Source organism: Venustampulla echinocandica (genome assembly GCF_003357145.1).
Source record: "Venustampulla echinocandica strain BP 5553 chromosome Unknown scaffold_1, whole genome shotgun sequence".
NCBI classification, from domain to species: Eukaryota; Fungi; Ascomycota; class Leotiomycetes; order Helotiales; family Pleuroascaceae; genus Venustampulla; species Venustampulla echinocandica.
In genome coordinates this window covers 3094051-3115156 of record NW_022474206.1, presented here as the reverse complement: position 1 = coordinate 3115156, position 21106 = coordinate 3094051, and the positions used below count along the sequence as shown (strand labels likewise).

Below are 21106 nucleotides of genomic sequence, written 5' to 3'. Positions count from 1 at the left end.
ATGTACGCCGCACTTGGGAAAGCCCATGTTTCACCCTTACAAGTCCCTTGAGCCATGGTTTTCGAAAGGATGTCGAAGATAGGGCTCAATATACCTTCGAACGGCGGTGATATGGCCTACTTTTGGGTTAGATAACCCTCTCCGTTTAGTACGATTTAAGGTTAATATATCGTGGGGTAAGTCTTCCCGCGAGGTATCCGTAAAGCCATGAAGCTATTTCGAATAAATCATTGGCTCAACACCTGAAATAATGGATTGCTTTTGTCAAGAGGATGGGGCGCAGTTAGCGCTAAGAAGTCAAACTCGGAGTTTGAAAATGATACGATTTCACATCTCCACAGATGCCACGCTGAACGTACCGCCGCTCTGGTTGCGCTTGTGAGATTGGATTTCGTAGGCAGACAACCAAAGGCCAGAGCTTTCAAGCTAGTTCCCGTTTTCTACGCAATGCTTTAGGCCTTTTCCCCGCAGCCATGCAGCGCCTTCTTTACGTACGTGACACAGACTGGCCCGATATGACTTGGCTTGTTTTCTATGATGAGATCGTTCTCGGGGGAACGGAAGTCGCCCACTTCGAATTAGCGGCATCGCCACTCGGCCTATGAGGCTGTATTTTGTGATAGTGACCACTGCAACCCTCGTAGGGCGCAGGTCCTACGCCACATACAGACTAAGGGGCCGGAATGTACAGGATGATAGGACAAAATCTCCGCGCAAGAGCAAAACATCAATATCAGTATTACGAAATACAGCAATGCGTCAGTCAGTAAGCCCAACTCCATGTCGGCCGGTTGGTTCCTGGGGGGGTTTGTTGGGACGTCGAGGTATTCATATGAGGTCGGCGGAATCGGGACAAACGTTATTGAGCCTAAACGCAGAGCAATCGAGGTATCGCTATCTATTCGACACGCCCAAATGAATCTTCGGACTTGCTGAGAGCAATCTGGATCAAAATGCCGCCGCGGGTACATCAGGATGTACGTCCTCGTAGGTACTTCGTCTGAGTTGAAGTATTACGACTCCGACCTTAGGAGGGAGATGGCACGGTGCCCTGTTAGTGTCGGTATAAGCCGTTTCTGCATCAGGCCAGACGAGGGTGATGTTTATTGAAGTCCGACGAAACCACGAGTCCCGAAGCCACGACAAAGCACTATTTTGGTCCTTCATTATTCTTATTAGTTTTCGCCCTGCGCGTCCCACTAATGTGGAGTCGGGAGAAGACGGGCCAAACCTGGGGATTCGGGAAGATAGAACAATAGTCCGGCCCAACTGGATTCAAGCCTTTTTAGGAGCGATAATAAGACAATGAGTTGAAACGCGGCATCATCGCAGCCGTCGGGGCATCCATCTCAAAGCGGTGGCAAAAGCGAGATGGGCGGAATATTGAAATTCAAAACGACGGATGGCCGATCAGCGAGTTAATCAAGGCCGGGCGGTATTGAAATCGATCGCCAGAGAGCGCGCGCTGATCAGGATGGCGGATGGCGAGTCATTACTGGCGACAGAAGGTCACATCGACACTCTGGGGCGGCCAGTGGCAGCGACGCCCACTCATCCGCGATGATGACTACGATTTGCAGTGGGAATGGAATTGGAAATTGAATCTGGTTTGTTGGCGTCGTCTAACGGCGATAGGAGTGGTCACGTCCACCGGCGCCGGGTGTACCCTGGAGCAAGGCCCTGGAGGGGGGGGGGCATTTAGGGAGTCCCACAGTGTGCACATAGCCTGCACCGCGCACGCTACAGCCTTCTTCCCCAGATGTTCTCCAGTGCTACTGCAGGCCCCCATTCATCCCCCACAATATCACCACTCTCTTCCCTCCAACCTCTGCCTCTGCCTCCGCCTCAACCTTCCCTTCTCTTTATCCTGGCCTCGTCTTCATACCTTTTTGCTCGAACAAATAAAACCAGTTCCACCGCTTGCCAGCCTCCGTCCCTACGCCCCGCAACGCTGAAAGAACCTGTCTATTGTGCGCAGTCTATGGCCAAGGCTCTTATAGTCCGAAATATCCGCGTTTGATTGGGGATCGATTGGGTGATTGATTGCGTGGGCGGCGAGAGCAGTGATACAACAATAGTATCTGCGTCGGTCTGCCACAACGCCAAAATGCCTGGAATACTACCTATGAAGGTGATTAAGGTCGGGTCCAGCTCGCAAAGCCGCATTGCCCAGGCCTGCGATCGCTGTCGCAGCAAGAAGATACGATGTGACGGTATCCGTCCCTGCTGTTCGCAGTGCTCGAACGTGGGGTTTGAGTGCAAGACGAGCGATAAACTCAGTCGACGCGCCTTCCCCCGAGGATATACGGAATCTCTGGAGGAGAGGGTACGCAGCTTGGAATGCGAGGTTCGGGAGCTGAAGGATTTGTTGGATGAGAAGGACGAGAAGATAGACATGCTGTCCAGGATGCATTCAAACCGGCGGCCGTCCGCATCATCAATCAGCCCGAACCCGCCCGCGGAAGTACGAACGGAAACATCAACTACTCCTCCGAAGGATGATGTCTTTCGGGTACAGGCATCCCCGTTGTTACTAGGAGCCGAGAATTCAGATTCGTACTTCATGGGAGCATCAAGTGGGAGAGCTTTTGTCGGTATGTGCCCAGAACATACTATATTACTTCATAGCTAATTGATACAGATGCCTTCAAACGTAGGGTTCAAGAAAGTGGGAAGTCACTTGCCGGATTCAATACAGACGCTTTCCTCAATATTCAAGGCGACACTACATCACTTTCACAGGTTCCAGCTCCTGACATGCCTACCACGCCTCCTCGTATGTTCTCGGACAGATGTGTGAATGTCTTCTTCCAGGAATGGGCACCCCTTTTCCCAGTTCTGCATAAACCTACCTTTCTCCGCTTATACGAGGATTATATGTCAAACCCAGCCCAAGGCTTGGATGATCACAAGTTGGCTCAATTGCATCTGGTATTCGGAATTGCTGGAATGTCTAGTGAAGTCCCTGATCGTGAACAAATTGCGCTCTGCGAGTATCAATGGCGTTCATCTTTAGAGGCGGTACTCATGGATAACTCGCTGGCGACTCTTCAGTGTCTGATCTTGGCATTGATATACTGTGTCACCAAGGCTGATTATAATCGCCTTCAGCACTACAAGGGTATCGCTGTTGGGCTCTCGCACCGTCTTGGCCTGCACCAAAGCCAAAAGCGTTTCTCGTTTGGCGCGCTTACAATTGAAACACGGAAGAAAGTATTCTGGACTCTATATACCCTTGATTGGTAGGTTCCATATCATCATTCCGTCTCGATTTAAGCTAACATTTTAGCTTCTCTGCCGCTTCTCTTGGGCTTCCAAAGCTGCTCAAGGAAGAGGATATTCATGCGGAGTATCCCTCCGACACGGATGATGAATACGTAACCGAGAAGGGCTTCCAACCAACCCTACCTGGAGAGTACACCAAGATATCAAGTGCTTTGGCATTGTTCCGTGTATCACGAATCTTGTCGAAGGTTTTGGATCAGAATTATCCGGCAGCTGCAGCTCACGAGCTTTCTCTCCAATCCCTGAATGCCCTAGAAAATGAATTGAACGACTGGTCCGAAAAGCTCCCTGCTCACCTCAAGCTCACGTTTGTTCAAGACAAACCGTCGACTGATATTACTGGAAGTCGCTCGGCTTTGTTGGTATGTAATGCACACGCCTGCCCGTAACTAAACATGATTCTAATGATATAATAGTCACTGTCTTATTACTATATCCGAACTTTGATTCATCGCCCTGCCGTTGGTTCTACCTTGGGGCACAAAACATCGCCATCTGTTATCTCAATTGCTGATTCTAGTAAACACGTCATTCAGATAATTCAGCTCCTGGAAGAGAGAAGCATGTCGTTCTCATTCTGTTTGAATAAAAATGAGATGCTTACCCTCTGTGGCTTGAGTCTCCTGTACCAAGGACTTGATCTTAAGCAAGAAGGCAAGCTTATGCAAGATGGCCACCGGTTGGTGGGCGTTGTCATCAAATATCTCGAGAAAGCCAGCGCTCCTGGGGGCGCGGATTTCAAGAGACTTGCCATATCGATGATCAACATGCACTCTCACTCTAAACAACCACCAGCCCGAAGCCCGAACTCCATGGCAGCTCCCCCGAGCACAAAATCTACACCATCACCGTCAGTTTCTAAGCAACAAATTCGTCCACAGGTTTTCCGAAATCCAAGTGCCAGCATGAGCGAAAGCGACCTCCTATCACAGCAGGAAAAGCTCAGGCGAGCTACCTTACCAAACCTTTCGATGCAACGTCCAGACACTTACGCTCATTCGCGGGCGTCAATTGATTCGACACATTCCGAATCTCTGCTTCCGCAACGGGATAACCGGGCTTCTATTTCACACCCGCAAACGATGCTGAAACCCCGCATAAAGAGCGAGAGACCACCAAATTTGGATTATCTTTCCCTGAGCAATACCCCCGCCTCGCAACCTCAATCACCTATTGTATCTCGAACACAGGTCTCATCTCATTCTTCGCGAACTCCAACGTATTCAACATCAGCATCAGCATCAACACCAGCGTACTCGAATCCGAAACCAGCAACCACGAACCTGACAGAATGGGAAGCTCTCCTTGGATCGCTTGACGGCGGCCAAACGAACCTATACGATGCAATCTATGGAGGTCCAGCACTCTCACTCCCAGAAACGGCACAATCGAATTACGCACAGTCTAATTATTCAGACTGGTCCCCTGATTCTGCTTGGGATATGACTTCGCTAAGTATGGCCGACGTTAATACTGGTACGCCTGGAGCAGCACGGAGCGTCTTGAGTTTTAGCGAAGAGAGCTTAAGTTCGGTCGACGAATTGTCTGGGAGTGATTTGGGTTTAGGTGGGAGGCAGCCGGACTATAGGCATGGCTTAATGGCTGGCTCAGTGTCCTCAAGGGATGGGTATCTACTTGATGGTTTGGATGGAACTTTCGGGTTATAGTTCAATGTTTGGGCGGTCGAATCTCAAATTTTGGCGTCATAACGGGCGGCGGCTATCGTCTTAAATTCGGATGCGTGCAAGGTGTCGCCGCCATGCTTGATGCTGTAGGTGTCACTGGCGCTGGTAGCGGGACTGAATGACGGGGTTGTCTTCGTTCTTGGGGGATTATCCATGGAAACTGGATTAACTTTACGACTATATTTCCTTTCTGGACTTTGATGTTTTATGTCTACGAAAATTTCGCTTTTGTAAATCGATATGTGCCTCAGCTATCATTTCATAGCCGAATCTAAAAGAGGTTTTTATTTGTTTGGCTTGCTTGCCTGATTCTCATGTCTGACCTCGACTCGAGATACAGTCAAGGCAGCCCAACCCCATTTGTCCAGGCAAGGTTAGGCACGGTTACTAACAAGGAGAGCATTAAGGTTACTTACTAACAAAGGAGAACATTAAGGTTACATAATATTGATCATAGTCCATTGTAACACAGCCAAGTCTAAGGATCTCGCCACACCGGGATTTGGGTCAATGGGTAGCTCCAGGGAGTGACGACATGCACCAAAACATGACCGGGAAGCTTCGGCCAATTACATATGTGCGTAATTATTTACGAAATAAAGACGAATCTCTCAATACAGCCTGATAATTAATATTAGCTACTCCTCTTACACTCTCACAAGAGCAGCTACGGCAATTATAAACAATGTCCCACCTCACCCGCCGAATCCTCCCGAACTCCCTCTCCTCCCTCCGCAAACCATGCATCGCCAGATCACCAACAACACGCCTCTTAACCACCACTACCTCGGTCCAGAAATGGAAGGGCAGCACTGGAAAAGACCATATCACCAACGGGGCTGATAGCCACAATGTACAGCAAGACGCGGTAATGGCGGGGAAGAAGGAACGTGGGGAGGTAGATAGGTCGAGGGGAATAAGTGAGCAGAGTGGAGGCTCGAATCAGAAAGCGAGGCAGGAGTTTCCTGAGGCGCCAGATACAGTTGGAATGCAGGATGAGAGGGGGCAGGTGAGTTTGAGGGTGTTTTCTTTTGTGTTTGGATTTGAAGCGTTGAGTGGAAAGGAAATAGGGAGCTTGGAATGAAGCGGAGGATAGAGAGACTGGGTTTGCTAACTAGTTCATAGAAGAAAGGAGATGCGTGAAGAAAATATTGAGATGGAGGTCCGAATAGAGACGAGCGAAAGGGGAACGGAGAGAAACTTGAATTGAATGCATAAATCGCATTACATAGAAGTATGGCAATATATCTATCTCAACCCAGGCTTGACCAACCACCCAGTCGAGAAACGCCGTTTGCTATGCTGCATTCCCTTTCCCTAATTGAACGCCAATGCCTAACTTGAGCAGCTCATGCTCGACCAACCTTAAATGAGAGAATCTAAAAATAATAGTTAGTTATGTGTCGATAGGTAATAGTAAAGTGGTGGCTTACATCGTTCTTCCCAACCCCGACGAGATCATCCTCTGCAACTCTAACACCCCCCGCACCCTCCACATAAGCCAAAGGCGCATCTCCCATGACCTTCCTCGCGGCCTCCACAACAGTAGTCCCCTTTTTGACCAACACGCAGTCTCGAAACACTGCATTAGACCCAGAAGCCCCCGAGGAGAAAGTCGATACATTCCTAACGGGGAAAACCGGGACGAGGCCAAGTAATTCTGCGGCTCTAGTGAGAACCTGAACAACCCCCGTAGACCCGAAACGATACAGCACCATATCCTTAAGATTCTCAATCCGCGTTTTCAGCTTCTCGTCCATCTCCTTTAGCCCGCCACCATCGGGATCTCCATCTGCGATAAGATCCTCCCGTGTGTCGACAAACTCGCTACCTTCGGTGTAGCGTACAAAGCCTTGTTTTGCCAGCTTTCGTAGGAAGACTTCCGATATCGCAGAGCAAAGCACGATTTGTTGGGAATCGTACATCTTTGCGATTTTGCTGATGTTCTTATCTGCGTCCGCATGGTCGATTTTATTTAGCGCAATGACTGTAGGGAATTTCTCGTCCGTAAACGCGTTGACCACTTTATCAACCGTCTCATTAGACCAATGCTCCAACGGTTCCTTCAGGCCCATTTTGTCTAACGTCCTGGCGATCACGGAAGCCGTGGATCCGTATCCAGAAAACTGGCCCTGTAACGTCTCAACGGCCGTAGCTTTGACTGCTATATGTCTCCTCTTTACCGACCCCCATTTCTGCATCAGATTCCCGAGAATCCATTGCACGATTTCGGAACGTAGCCATACTATGTCTTGTGAAGGATCGTATCCTCGGGTTGCTTTGCCTTCGGCGTCCGTCGTCCCGCTTACATCGACAACATGTACAAGCGCATCTGCATGTCGCAGATCGTCCAGGAATTTGTTCCCAAGTCCCTTTCCTTCGTGTGCTCCTGGGACGAGTCCGGCGACGTCTAGGAGCTCGATGGGCACGGATCGCCGTCCATCAATACAGGACCCGTAGTTTGGTTTGCATCGTTCGGTGAGATCGTACCGTTTGCAGGCGCAGTCGATTTGCAGGTATCCAATGGCACGCTGGGGGTCTATTGTCGTAAACCTAGCAGTAATTCAGCTGGGTGTAGTTCCGCAGGTATTGGTTTAGACGGATATCTTACGGAAAGTTGCCTGAGTAAATATAGTGAGTTTGGGTCCTTAGATGAGGGGGAAGGGTTGGTGGTTGGAGGTTTTACCCACCGACTTTGGAAGTCGCATCAGTCAAACTATTTAATGTGGTGCTCTTTCCCGATGAGGGCTTGCCAACTAGACCTATTAGAGGCTCTCGTGGCATGATTTTTGTAGGAGAACAGAGGTTGATGTTGATGTTGCTTCATTCGTGTGTTGTCGGCTTGGAAATTTTATCGATAAGATAGTGGAGGGGAAAGGAAGGGATTGCGCCTGAGCACAATCCAATTAGAGCAACTCAATTCTGGATAATTTGTACAAGCACACCAATAACTGTTCTACTCTACTTATTCTATCATAACTTTATAGCATATTAAAGAATTTAGTTACGCCTACATGATTTTACAATTGTGGTGTACTATGATGGTCACGTGAGTGATATCATGTGATGGTAATTTTACCTGGGAACGTTCTGTTCTTCGTTTGATGCTCGACAACAGGGAATTATGTGCCGTCCAGTCATACTGGATCGTCAAACCGCACATAATATCATTTGTGGCTTCTCGTACATTATGGGCAAACGGCAAGTATAGACCACTAGAATAGTGCTCCCGAAGTAGCTACCCATATCTTGATAGTTGGCAAGTGTTAGCTGGCAGCATGTGAAATGTGTTTCCCCTTCTCAGCGCTAGCTGGCTACAGCTTAGGACCTATGAAACTACGGCATGATGCCTCATCACGGAAGCTTGCATTAGCAAAGACAATGGCCTCCCATCACCTCAGTCATTTTGAAGTAATTCATTTCCTTTGCTCTTGAATATAAAGAGTAATATCCCAAACTTTTCTCCCTTCTTCTCTCTCATCTACGAAATCAGCTTTGAAAGTTCAACATCAAGATGTCTTCTTATTGTAGTTCTATCGAGGATTTAATAGTGGTAGAGGAAGATGGGTCAGCCGTGGCGGTGCTCACTTGAGTGGAACAACCCAGATTCAAACCCCGCCAAAACCCTTTGGTGATGCCATCGGCAATATCGACGTCGAGACATTATTGATAGAGGAGGATGCGCCCATGATCCATAATGTCGAATATGTCGCGTCCTACAACTGGGTTAATGGGAAATCTCCAGTCATCCTCGTGCCAGGTCAGTCCATAAACTCCCAATAGCTAATCATCACCTTCAATAGATGTTATTTAATGACACCTCAAATGGCACAGGTTCCCCGCCAGTGTGGACTCCACCAGCAACAGATCCACGGTTGAAACCCGACAGTGAAGATATTTTCCGAGATATCAACGCGGCCCGACACCAGTCGTATCCCTTGGAGCCTATGTTCCGCTCGTTGAAGGTTATGCGACCAGACTTCGACCTGCAGGCGGCAGATATTGTAGGATGTGGCAGCACCATTGGGAATCTTCTGAGATTTGCTAGATCTGAATCCAGGACATTCCGGTTTGACGTCGATGTCATAGGAGAGACAGTGCTCTTCGTCCGCAAGGAAGGCTCTCCCAGAGAACTCATCACGAATCTACGAGGTTATGGCCACACGTTCCCGGATGTCTATACAACGTGGGATTCCGAGTCTCGGGGTTCGTGCTCTCATCAACGCATCATCCGGTATGAATTTGGTGGGCTGAAGGTCGTGGTTCGAACGGAAACCGATGGCTACGTCAAAGATGATGCGAAGGCACCATTAAGTGTCACGAACTCTACAAGCGAATTAAGTCTCGAAGACGCGCTTGGAGCCATGGCCATGAGCAGCACTGAAGTCGCCCAGGATCAAGAACTTCAGCTAAAGCAGCAAGGCATAGGAGTGCGTCAGGACCAGATCTTTGATATAAAAACCCGTGGCAGTTACAAGCCTTTCGACATGAAGGAAATCATTCACGGCTTTGGCTGAATCAAACACCCAAACTCCTTCTTGCGTATCACAAATACGGCCATTTCGATAACCCCGAGGTCAAGGACGTGAAGGATGAAATCGACCAATGGGAAAAAGACAACTCGGCCCTGTTGGCACGTTTTCATACCCTTATCTTGCGCATCATTGATGCAGTCCGTGATTCTAATCATCAACAGTGCGAAGTCAGTTGGGATGGGAAAGGGCCCCTGCGTATCACAAAGCAAATCGAGGGAGGGAGGAGAGCACTTCCACATGATCTTATGGAAGATTGGTAATAAAATACGGACTTCTGCTTGTGCCAGCCTAAATTTCCCCATTGCCTTTGTACTAGAACTGAGGGTGGCATTTCGTAATAATCGTGACTTTTGGAATGATGTCTAACTTAGTTATATTGCTATTACTCTAACGTAGTATGGTAGTAACTTTAGCTATCCTTTACCTCCCACGCCTTAGTTGTTAGAGACTATGCCCTCACTTGCGCCGACTAAACAAGATCTAACTTTGTACTAAAGGTACGGGTATACCTTAATCCACTCCGCGGTTAGCCATGGCGATGGTCTCACCCGGTTTTCTCGGAAGTTGGTACCTAGGTACCTAGGTACTGTACCATGATCTAGCTGAGCACATGTCGACATCGAAGCGTGAGCCACAGCACTAGTATTTTGTCGAGGGTTCGGAAAGACGGCACTCACGCATTGCCAATGTCTTCATAAACTGACGGGATACGTAATGCCCAGTGATTCGGGTCTGGGAGGTACACGGTGAGCCACATCTATCTTTCCTGCGCCACATCATGCGCCACAGATAGTACTGAGCTCCAACAAAAATCTCCAGATAAGGTCATGTCATAGCAAGAACATCACCTTGGCATCGGCTCCTCCGTAGGGACATACCTGTTGGCAATTGACCTATACGGGCCTTCCAAGCACTCCGAAGCAACAACCAACAAGTATTTACCCTTGTGGCTTGGCCGGCATTGTGACAACTCACTGTCTCTACGCATTACTGGCGTGGGTGACGATGACGTAGCACACATACGCGCCGGGCCGGGATAGCAGTAAGGGCCTGGATGGTAAGTCGGTGACCAGCTATTTCTGTTTTCGTATAAGTTCTCAAGCGCTGGCCCATCAGTTCCGGATCTTTCTTCACTTCAAATCTTGCCACATACAAACAAAGATCTCCATCATCCTTTCAACAATCAACCTCGATCTCCGAAACTCAACAAACACCACAACACAAATCAATCACCAAGATGCCTTTCACCACCTCTGATATCTGCAAGATCATTCTTGCCATCTTCCTCCCACCGCTGGGAGTATTCCTAGAGAGAGGCTGCGGAGCTGATCTCCTCATCAACATCCTGTTGACCATCCTTGGCTGTATGTTGCCCTCCCTTCACTCCCCCAAGATGAGCGACGCCGGGGACTTCATTTCCGGCGCATCCCATGCATATCCTCCTGCATCTTTGAAGGCCACTGCTAATCCCATCTCTAACAGACATTCCTGGAATCATCCACGCTTTGTATATCATTCTGAAGTACTAAGCTGACAATTGTAAGCGCAATCCCTTTCTGCCCTACTCTAACAACATCGTTCTCATCCGATTTAAACATCGGTCACCCCACAAATCCCAAAAGACTTCGGCAATTGCTTAAGAGACATGGCTTGAGACATAACTGACCGCTTCCTCCAGGAACTTCACTGCGACGTGTTACGCCTTGACAGCTTCCACAATCCTTCTCATCTGGACCCGAAATCAAATGCGCGTACCACGTAACCACGATAATCCCGACCCGCATAACATCCTTTGTCATCTTCCGGCGCGCTATGCATTGCCGGCACTTGTTGCGAGCACGAGACGCAAAACGAACTTGGCGCGGCATGTTCGGACCCTTTTGAGAACGGCTCCTAACGCTCGGTGCTGATTGGCCGCGTTTCCCAAAACACACGTTCTTTGAAGTTGAAGACAATCACGAAGAATGAGGCGTTTGGGGATTTCTTTGAATACTGTAGCATATGGTACTTGACTTTTGCGGCGCGATGTAATGCCTTTTTTCGTACTTTTCCTGCTCGCATGTCTACGGACTGTCGGCTTATGGTTTCGGGGCAGCATTACGGAGTATACAGACAATTAATAATTAAATCCAAAGACTCTTGATACCCTGGAAAACACATTATCCTTTCCCACACGACCTTAACCATATGAATTAATGATCAAACCCATTCTAGAAGATCACGTGCAATATTTTCCATTATAATAAATTGACTCCGAGGACCCCGAAGACCCGCTCATCGTTGACAGCTTGGAAGTTATCCACCTTGGTTCGTACTCGTAGTCGTAAGCTCCGAAATATCATACCATCCCATGATCACATGACTCCGCCCCATTGCCCCTGCTCCGCTCGCAATTAAGCGATCGCAAAGTCTTGGCACCCACAACCAAAAATTATTTCGAGAGAGGTAGCGATCTTTCCTCGACTTCGTGAAGCAACCCCCAACTCCAACTCAACTCCAAATCCCAACTCAGACGGCGCAGGATCAAACTTCTTTGCGACCTATACACCTCCATTACAATGGCACCATCAACAGTATGTACATGAAATCCGCTTTGCTGTTGGCCCGCCTCGTGTTTGCGAGGTTGCGGCGTGATGCAGTAGGCTAAGATATCATCGGAATTTGCAGAAGTCAGGGCCCAAGGGCAAGCAAGGAAAGGTTACGCAGAAGGTACGCTTCCCTATTATCTTAAATTACCCCGCCTTCGGTCTCGACCGCTAGAAAACCGGCGAATTGAGGAAGAATATATGTTTTGGGAGTTGTGAGCGCGAGGCTGACGAGGTAACCATAGTTCATCATCAACGCTTCGCAACCCGCTAGCGATAAGATCTTCGACGTCTCCGCCTTCGAGAAGTTCCTCCAGGACAAGATCAAGGTTGACGGCCGTGTTGGCAACCTCGGCGATGTGGTGCAGATCTCCCAGATCGGCGATGGCAAGATCGAGGTCATTGCCCACATCAACTTCTCCGGCAGATATCTTAAGTACCTGTACGTTCTCCCTCAAAGCTACGTTTGTAGTATTGGTTTATACTGGAGAGAAAGAACGTGTTCTAATGTTGTCGGCGTGGTGTAGGACAAAGAAGTTCCTCAAGAAGCAACAGCTAAGAGATTGGCTCCGTGTTGTTTCTACCTCCAAGGGTGTCTACGAGTTGAGATTCTTCAACGTTGTCAACGATGAGGCTGAGGAGGATGAGGAGTAAGCATCCCAAGCGACCCGGGAGCGGCATGGTGTGGTGGATGAGAGGCAGAGTTATATATTGCATATAGACCCATTCAATGCATGATCGCTTGTGCTTCCACAAAGTTTATTGCTCCCGAATGTACTGTGATATGTGGACCATGAAGAAATATCTTATTAAATGGGGATGGTGCTTACGATATCTACCAAAACCGTGGTAAGGTACGCAACGTAGGAATCGAACTGCCCCTCTCTTTACGGGACGTTAGTAGCCAATCTAAATAATCTGGAAATCAATACTAACCCGGTCTTGTCTGTTTGGGAAGATATCACGCACCGGGCCAATGATACTTGTATTTCCCCAGTTCGTGAGGGGACCTAAAGTAGAGGCAAGTATACGGTACAGAGGTCGGGCAAAGACTGAATAATGAGGATGGGCTAATTAACAGCCAGGGATGCGGTAGGGTACCAATGAGATTGTGAAGCATTAGTGGTTTATAATGTGATTTGAGAAATAGATGATACAGATTAGACATTCCATATCTCCCTGAACCAATTATAGATGTCAAACTACATAACTGAAGGCATATATCTATGTAAAAATAAACTCCAGACCCAAACTACCATCTCAGACCCAAGGAAAGCTCTTCAACAGTTTTCGTCAGGGTGCTTGTAAGGAGGTAGAGTTTAATTCTGAGACGCTCGAATATATGGAAGCAATACTCCACCCACGATACCAAAACATTAAGTGTCCCAAGATGGACCCAAACGGGCCCGTATGTATTGCCTCCACTAAGGTATTTCGCAATTATACTGGCCCATTCATTGCTTCGCAGCCCTAACACTACTCTCATGCCCTTATTACTCTTCTGTATAAGCTCATTCAGCACTGTTCCCAAACGCAGCTAGGTTTCTAGCGTATTTTCGGAGCTTTCATCCATGCGTTGACGAAACCTTTGCAACGTGCCACGATTTATGTAAAAGTGTTCCTAAATAGACACTTAGTACTGGAGAACCTCTTTTTCAAAATGGATATTTACCATTAAATCTACCTACCAGAGGTATATAAGCCCAAAACCTCAATCCAACTCAATCCTTTTCCCCCGCAACGCCCACGACCCAACCAGCTTCCCAACCATATACCCAAGATAAGCACCCGTAACAATCGTAACAGGCCACTTCTGCCACTCCCTATCCCAATCCAGCGGTATAGGCACGGCGCCCAACCATGCCCCTAAAAAGCATCCGACAGTCCCGCCGAACACCTCGTCAATCGGGCTATAAAACGACGCTACCTCCCTCCACCGCCTGGTGTCTGCGCCATGCACGTATATCAATGGGAAAATAGCGAGGAGCCCTAGATGGGCGGAGCTTAAGAGCGTGTGCGGGATATGTGTTGTAACTGGAGCGCCAAATAGGACTTGGAACGTTGCGAGAACGGGGACCGAGAGGGAGGAGAGAAGAAGCGCGAAGAATACTGTCTATTTGCAGGGAAATTGTTAGAACCGGTTTTATTCACTATTTCTATGCGGAGAGGGGGGAAGTTACAAAGGCCTTTGCCGTTCCAGGGTCCGCGGCAGGCTTTCGGGTCGCATTGAGCTTTACTTTCTTCGCCGGCTTGGTGTTGGAGCCTGTTGCTGGTAGGCAAGTGATTGCATATGCTGTTTGCACGACTGCTAGTGGTAGCAGTGAGCTTAGAAGTGTTGGGACTGGGTCTGCGACGAAGGCTGGGAATCGGAAATAGTATGCTGAGAGGAGGAGCGCCGGATGAGCTTGGGAGACGAGCCGTGCAATTGGGGTTGGGAGGAGCTCAATTGGCTGTGAGGGTTTTGCTGGTGTGCTTGGGGAGGAGGCGGGGGCCACGATGGACATCGTTATAGGGTCGACGAGGGGCATCTCGTGGGCTGTAAAGTACGTTCGGATTTGGTGCTAATGCGATTGTGAAGTTACTCGTACGTGGAACTTGGGCGAGGTGACGCGACTGGGATGCTGGGGTGGAGCGCACGTGGAACGTTATGCCCCAGATATCACCAACTTTATTTGGCTTTTATTGCCAGTTGCCAGGAAAGACGTAGCTTTTTATTAAATCAAGTATTAGCCTAGCAGAATGTATTACTAGATATATGATACCAGTAGCGGTACTCAGAGGTCAAAACTAGCAACTTCCGACGACGGTGGCTATCCTTGAACACAATACCTTCCTAGTCTTAACGATACAGAACGAATCCCCAAGTACACACACAAAGCCAACTTGGGATAGCATTTCCCGGCCGGTGTCATAAATTCCGATCATTACTTCGGAACAAGATTCCTCAGCGAAAGATCATAGACAATGTCCTCGATCTTCTTAACGCTATACTTGATACTATCACTCCTCCTCCTCAAAGAATCGTTCTTCAGATTCAATATCTGAAAACCGGCATGGAGATCCTTGACGAATTGACTGATCTGTAATGGCCGCTGATAATCACCAAGAGTCACAGAGTTGACGGCCAATCTAGCAAGTTCGTCAATCAGTGAGATGAGCGACTGGAGGTATTCCTCGATGCTTATATGGAACGCGTCTCGGTCCTTGAGATTTACGGGAACTGTTATTGTTCATCAGCACCGCAATTATTTATCAAACGAATGTAACTTGGGAGACTGGTCTACCGTTGAGGATCTCTCCCACCTCTTCAATTGTGAGGAGTCTGCCGGGTTCAGCGGCTTTGTCTTTCATCGGCAATCCGCCGAGCCATCCACAGAGGAGGACTGCAAAAATGACATTCTGAACTTCTCGTGTCCAAAGACCATTGTACCTGTAGATTGGTGAGCTAAACTTCACGTAAACTATAACGGTGGCGGTCGAGATGTACTTGTAGTATGGGAAGTTAGAGGCAACAGAGGAAAGCGTACGGATGCTTTCGATCTGCTCCTTGATGCTACTCTCAGCAGCCGCAATCACGGGTTGCACTTGGGCATGTTAGCCCTGCTCTTGTTTATGGGCTCTGTTAAATGATGCTCACGATTTGCTGCTGGGGTTGAATGGGCTCTTGACAAGGCCGACTGCGCATGTCGTCCTTGCCTCTCTAGCGTTTGCAGGATGGCTCGGATCTGTTCTCGAACTTCGGCATCCTCGTCAATTTTGGTCTGGAGATCTTCGAAAATTCGTGCGTTTACCATTCCGGACTCGCTGGAGCTTGCCATATTGATATTGGAGTGATGTTGCGATCGGGGAGAGTCACCACGGTGAAAGAGTCACGGTTTTGAGGTGGCGGGTGTGTTTTGAATTTAGCAACGCGCCGCTTGCTGGTTCCCACACTTTGATTTGAATTTGGGAAACGAATGGGATTGAAAATCTCACGTTGCACGCCACCAACGACTACGTAGGAATGATCTATTAATGCATCTTTGTTTTCTCCAGGTTCTCAGCATTGATCAAACGAGTTCTATATATTGGAACGTACATAATCGTAAGCTATTTGAGTATTGCGGGCTGCTTCCAGCTGGATCATTCCAAGGTATATATTATGTTTACCTATCTCTACATGGCAAGCGTTCAATTTGCCCAAGGACCCAACTTAAACCATAATGTCATTATTCTCAGATACTCGTCCATTCTGCTTCCAAATCCTTTGGAGCAACAAATTCTAGTCCGAACGGAACCCCACCACTCACCATTGAAGTGAATTCGTAGCTCTTCTTCACGATTCTAGGCAAGCCAGAATCTGCAATGAAAAGATGGTTGTCGCGTCGCTCGGAGACAGTGTAATACCGAGGACACAGTAGGATAAGACACAGGCAAGCCTGGCGGTCTTTTCCTGAGGGACAAAAATAAGTATAATCTTTGTGTCGAGACGTACTCGACTTTCAGAGATTAAACTGAAAAGAACAGATACTACACTTGATCTAAGCCAATAGGCAAAGAGAGCTAAAGAGAAAAGAAGAAAGGAAATCGAAAGGACGGAGGGAGCGCCGTCTTATATAGGATTTGGGAAACGCTAGTGGGTGCGCTAATGGTGGCAAGCGAGGGGCAAGCGAGGTCAAACTTTTCTTGGGGTTTGCAGGTTGGGCAAATGGTGCAAACTCCATTCGGTGCACATGACTTAGACGGGCCTAGTTTCCAGACTGGACCACAATAATCGACATCTTGATTCTAGACTCCTCCACGGAGTACATACGTACTGCCCAGTGCCTTCAATTGCCTTACAAGACACAATGCACGTCACTGGCTCAGGAGGGCACAATTTCCGAAGTGGCACTACATCTTTACATGTATTATGAGTCAAGCCAGGCACCACAATATATTCTTATACTCTTGCGCTGCCATGCACTGATTAGTCACGCCGCTCTCTGCTTTCTCACAAGTTGTGACTCGCTCCCGGCTTGATGATATCAATATCCTTTTCGTGCAATCATAAGAACAGAACGAGCCATGTTAAGTTTCTGATTATTATCCCGGCTCCGGAGGTGGAAATATCGAGATCCAAGGACGTATTAAGACAAGAGTCTAGATACAGTGCCTTCCGCAAGTACCTGTATATATTTACTTTCGCACCAGTCGCCCGCCAATAGATCGCTCAGTATGCATCTCAAGGTCCGGCAATGCAAGACATTTGCACCTTGAGTTATAGCATCGGGATTTCGACACGTCCCAACTCGCCGTGTTTGCTTAGACCGTCTCACCAGATATTGCCTACTTTATTAACGAGCATCAGTCGCTGCTCAAGATTTCCCACGGCTCATAACTTTCAACATTCAGAAACGTTTCCACTACCGACAAGTATAAAATTGTGTATCTACGTCCTCGCCAGCGCTAATGGCTACCAAGAGAATAATCCAATGATACAGTGCCAGTCCGTATTCTTGTATTTAATTTTAGTGGTAGCCTTGTCGTCTTCTCGTGCGACCAAGCCAGCCTCGAAGATGCGGGCCTTATTGGGTCCTAAGCCTCCACCATCCTATAGGCTCAGCCGCCTCATCACCGTTTATTTCTCTCGCCTTCTTAGCTTCTAATCATTCCAGATCGCTCCCTAAGGCATATTTCGTTTTCAAACCCGGATAGTGATGTCTTTCGGCTGGTCCGCCGGCGATATCGTTGCTGCTGTGAAGTTGCTGTATCGGGTTGGTGTCGCACTGAAAGACTCAGGCGGAGCCTCGTCTGAATACCAAGATACCATCTCTTTCCTCCGAACTATATCGCAAACCCTTCAGCATCTAAATGCGCTACAGTCTACTCCAATAAGTGCAGATCTCGCCGAGAACTTGCGCGAACAATGCGAGCACATCCGAATGCTGCTACAGACTTTCTGCTCCGATATTGAGACAAGCTTCGAGCCAACCTTAGGTGCAAATATCAACAGAAAACATATATTTGCAGCTCTAAGAAAGCTACAATGGGCATTTTCTACGGCAAAGAAGGTCAAACGGCTGCAGGACAGAATAGCACTGCCGATGACGGCGGTTGGTCTCATGCTTGGCCAACAAATTGTTAGATATATAATACCACCCGGCTTCAGTTCCTGTTAGTGATTGTTTTGCAGGCAAGCAACCGTAAGAATGCTTGAAGATATCCATAATCGTATGGCACAATCGATTGATGCGAGTATAAAACCCGTCACAACACAAATTGAGACTGGGTTCAAGGCCATCTCAGATGTGCAGTCAGTTTCTACAGACCTCACTCTTCAAAAGGTTCAGGACTTCCGAAGAGACACAATAGCGCATATGGATTATATCGCAACAGAAGAGCGCGAGGCTGTCTTAAGGCTTGAAGATGGTATGAACATCATTCAAAGAAGCCAAAACGCGTACACAAAAGACCTTTATGCCAAACTTGACGAGGTTTCAATTGTCCAGTCCTCGTCAACCGACTTTGTGGTTAAAAATATTCAGCAAACAGGCCAGAACACTGCAGATGCCATACGACTACAGACTTTAGAAGGCCGCATGCAGACTTCAAGTCTTCACAGAAAGGTTGATCAATTAAATACATCGATGGGAGCGCTTAGAGACTCCTGGCAAGACCTTACCGGTGTTCAAGCAGATGATGGCGTTTCCAAGTCCAATTCTGATCTAGTGCATGCTATGCGAAATATAATGGAGAGCATTTGGTCACTGCTATCAGGTATACAGCTTCTCATACGCGATCTTGTGTAGGGCTCACCATTTCGAGTAGTTAGATTTGATCTAAACTAATATTTTGCAGGATACTACTCGCTCCATATATCGCTACCTTCTATCGGAATACTATTCAGGGTCTCCTATTATATGCAAACCATTTTATGTTTGAAGACGCCTTAATACGAATAAAACAACTTCCTTATGCTCAGTTCCAACACTGGGATGTAAGTGCCCCTAGGTTATTAATTTAATTGCTAAGATGATCCCAGATATTCTTCAGGTTCCTCACAAACAGCTTCAAAGACAGCCCTGGATACGACTATGTCCTCGAGGGCGGTTTTCTAGTGATGAACCCATTATAACAATCAATCGATAAGTCAGAAATCCTGGCGTGCTGTGATTCAACCTAAGTCGAAAGTTACAATGGCTATGTTGTTCCTTGATCTGTATGTTGGCCGATGTCCAGCTCCATTTTGTTCTAACAGAAAGTACAAGTCGAAAGCGTGCGTTACTCGCATTTGGTCAGAAAATCACCTTTTATTACCCTGCTTATTCATTACTACCGGACACGTAGCCCTTCTTGTAAAACACATTTTTCCATCGTCGAAGAATTGCACGTCTCAACCCCTATACGTCAGGCCTGCCTTTCCAATTTAAATATGCATTATGCGGACATTCACCATTTAGACCTATCACATATTTTAAATAATAATACTTCAGCATTTAAGAGGCTTACATGTATCCAGATGTTACTCGTGTAAGTCTATCAGTTGATATCAGTCACCCACAACCTAACAATCGAAACTAGTCTCTAGGATGGGTTTAATTCCAGACTCCCGTCTGTACTACTGGAACTCTAGTAAGTCTGTTAATTAATATTAGTTACCTACAACCTGCTAATAGAAACTAGTTTCCGGGATTAAGTTAATTCCAGACTGCCGTCCACACTATGGGATCCCTAGTAAGTCTGTTAGTTGATATCGGTCACCTATATCCTGACAATGGAAACTAGTCTCCAGCATTGGCTTAATTCCAGAAACCGGGCCAGACTATGAGTTCCTTAGAAGTTCCCATGTACCCTAGAATGATGTGTAGTGGGACCTTCCTTCGGCTATATCATCATCCAGGACCCGTTATGAGGCCCAGGCCTCCTGCCAAAGCGACCGAAGAATGGCGATCGGACACAAATCACTGAAATGCGCGTCCTTAAGCGTTTGGCTAACGGTAACACTGGTTTTGTTATTATTTAGTACTACTGTGGTATTAGATATTTAGTTTAGTCAATGCACTCGGTCAAAGACACAGATACCGGCTTATCTTATTTATTTTACTTTTGTGATTTATTTCTAAAGCTGCCTATATATATAGGTTTCTACTCGTTAGGTTAGCTACAAATCAATCAGTTCAATCTCTCTATTTCAAGTCCTATAACCTTGACAGGATCATTCACGAAATAATTATTCTCAGTTACTGTAGGAACATAGAGACTAGTCACATTCAATTACCGAGAAAGAGTTGACGTTTCTTTATAGTAAGACCAGTCTAACACGAACAACCACCAACCTTCATTAATACGATAGAAAGAGTAGACGGTTGATTTGAGAGTATAGGCGAGAAGATGTCTAATTATAGGAATATATCAAGGGCACCGTTTTTAATTTTAGCTGGCCACGGCAGATTTAACCACGGAGTCGAAATATGTCGTCTCGTTGGACTCGCTCGCTCAGATTTGCGTACCCTCGGCCTAGGCTAAAGCAGCAATGGCTGAGGACCAAAGACGGAAATGGAAAATGCTCATGTCGGGATTCCGGCATCGAACAAGCTGTCCATGGTTTGATAAGAAAGGGGCTTGCTTAGGGGTACGGGCAAATTTCATTCCACACATCTTGGTGGTCAGTACAGATCTAGCAGTATATCACGCTGGGAAATCAAGCCATAAATATTTCCGAATACAAATTTGCATTTCGAACCGCTAAGCACCTAGGTACTAAATTACTAAATCAAAACGGATTTATGTATTGAAAATCCAAATATCCCACGAGGCGGACCAAAACGATATCGTAGAAGAATTGTCGCCGGTGCCGCCTCGGTCCTTATACGCCGTCCCAGCGATAGCGCAAAGCATTTTCGCCGTCGAGAGCCGTAGCTAATCTCGAATGATAGCATATTCAAACGCTGTATGGGTATCATCGCTAAAAAGTTCAAATCAAATCAAAAAGTCACAAATAACCAAAAAGCAAAATTCCTCCAGAAGGTTGAGCTTCCCGCGCTGATAACAAGGG

General features: G+C 47.3%; 9 protein-coding genes across 9 annotated transcripts; 6 read left to right on the top strand and 3 right to left on the bottom strand.

Annotated features, from left to right (window-relative positions):
• Window positions 1–2107: 2107 nt before the first annotated feature.
• Window positions 2108–5092, top strand: BP5553_03551 (Fungal-specific transcription factor-containing protein; the record flags this gene model as incomplete). Its single annotated transcript, XM_032012174.1, has 5 exons — window positions 2108–2594; window positions 2642–3242; window positions 3290–3647; window positions 3702–4851; window positions 4953–5092. 5 exons carry the CDS (start codon window positions 2108–2110, stop codon window positions 5090–5092), a joined length of 2736 nt encoding a protein of 911 aa, XP_031871867.1.
• A 563-nt stretch (window positions 5093–5655) lies between these two features.
• Window positions 5656–6113, top strand: BP5553_03550 (uncharacterized protein; the record flags this gene model as incomplete). Its single annotated transcript, XM_032012173.1, has 2 exons — window positions 5656–5979; window positions 6096–6113. 2 exons carry the CDS (start codon window positions 5656–5658, stop codon window positions 6111–6113), a joined length of 342 nt encoding a protein of 113 aa, XP_031871866.1.
• Window positions 6114–6319: 206 nt separating this feature from the next.
• Window positions 6320–7754, bottom strand: BP5553_03549 (p-loop containing nucleoside triphosphate hydrolase; the record flags this gene model as incomplete). Its single annotated transcript, XM_032012172.1, has 4 exons — window positions 6320–6349; window positions 6404–7523; window positions 7582–7591; window positions 7661–7754. The coding sequence occupies 4 exons, from the start codon at window positions 7752–7754 to the stop codon at window positions 6320–6322; spliced, it is 1254 nt and encodes a 417-aa protein (XP_031871865.1).
• Window positions 7755–8667: 913 nt separating this feature from the next.
• BP5553_03548 (uncharacterized protein) lies at window positions 8668–9487 on the top strand (the record flags this gene model as incomplete). The annotated part of the gene is made up of 2 exons (XM_032012171.1): window positions 8668–8730; window positions 8774–9487. 2 exons carry the CDS (start codon window positions 8668–8670, stop codon window positions 9485–9487), a joined length of 777 nt encoding a protein of 258 aa, XP_031871864.1.
• A 2576-nt stretch (window positions 9488–12063) lies between these two features.
• On the top strand, window positions 12064–12744 carry BP5553_03547 (Uncharacterized protein; the record flags this gene model as incomplete). Its single annotated transcript, XM_032012170.1, has 4 exons — window positions 12064–12078; window positions 12173–12214; window positions 12336–12532; window positions 12618–12744. 4 exons carry the CDS (start codon window positions 12064–12066, stop codon window positions 12742–12744), a joined length of 381 nt encoding a protein of 126 aa, XP_031871863.1.
• A 1502-nt stretch (window positions 12745–14246) lies between these two features.
• BP5553_03546 (uncharacterized protein) lies at window positions 14247–14618 on the bottom strand (the record flags this gene model as incomplete). Its single annotated transcript, XM_032012169.1, has 1 exon — window positions 14247–14618. One exon carries the CDS (start codon window positions 14616–14618, stop codon window positions 14247–14249), a length of 372 nt encoding a protein of 123 aa, XP_031871862.1.
• Window positions 14619–15014: 396 nt separating this feature from the next.
• BP5553_03545 (Uncharacterized protein) lies at window positions 15015–15908 on the bottom strand (the record flags this gene model as incomplete). Its single annotated transcript, XM_032012168.1, has 3 exons — window positions 15015–15310; window positions 15375–15674; window positions 15728–15908. 3 exons carry the CDS (start codon window positions 15906–15908, stop codon window positions 15015–15017), a joined length of 777 nt encoding a protein of 258 aa, XP_031871861.1.
• A 1860-nt stretch (window positions 15909–17768) lies between these two features.
• Window positions 17769–18230, top strand: BP5553_03544 (uncharacterized protein; the record flags this gene model as incomplete). The annotated part of the gene is made up of 1 exon (XM_032012167.1): window positions 17769–18230. The coding sequence occupies one exon, from the start codon at window positions 17769–17771 to the stop codon at window positions 18228–18230; it is 462 nt and encodes a 153-aa protein (XP_031871860.1).
• A 30-nt stretch (window positions 18231–18260) lies between these two features.
• BP5553_03543 (uncharacterized protein) lies at window positions 18261–19186 on the top strand (the record flags this gene model as incomplete). Its single annotated transcript, XM_032012166.1, has 3 exons — window positions 18261–18856; window positions 18910–19048; window positions 19094–19186. 3 exons carry the CDS (start codon window positions 18261–18263, stop codon window positions 19184–19186), a joined length of 828 nt encoding a protein of 275 aa, XP_031871859.1.
• Between the last annotated feature and the right edge of the window lie 1920 nt (window positions 19187–21106).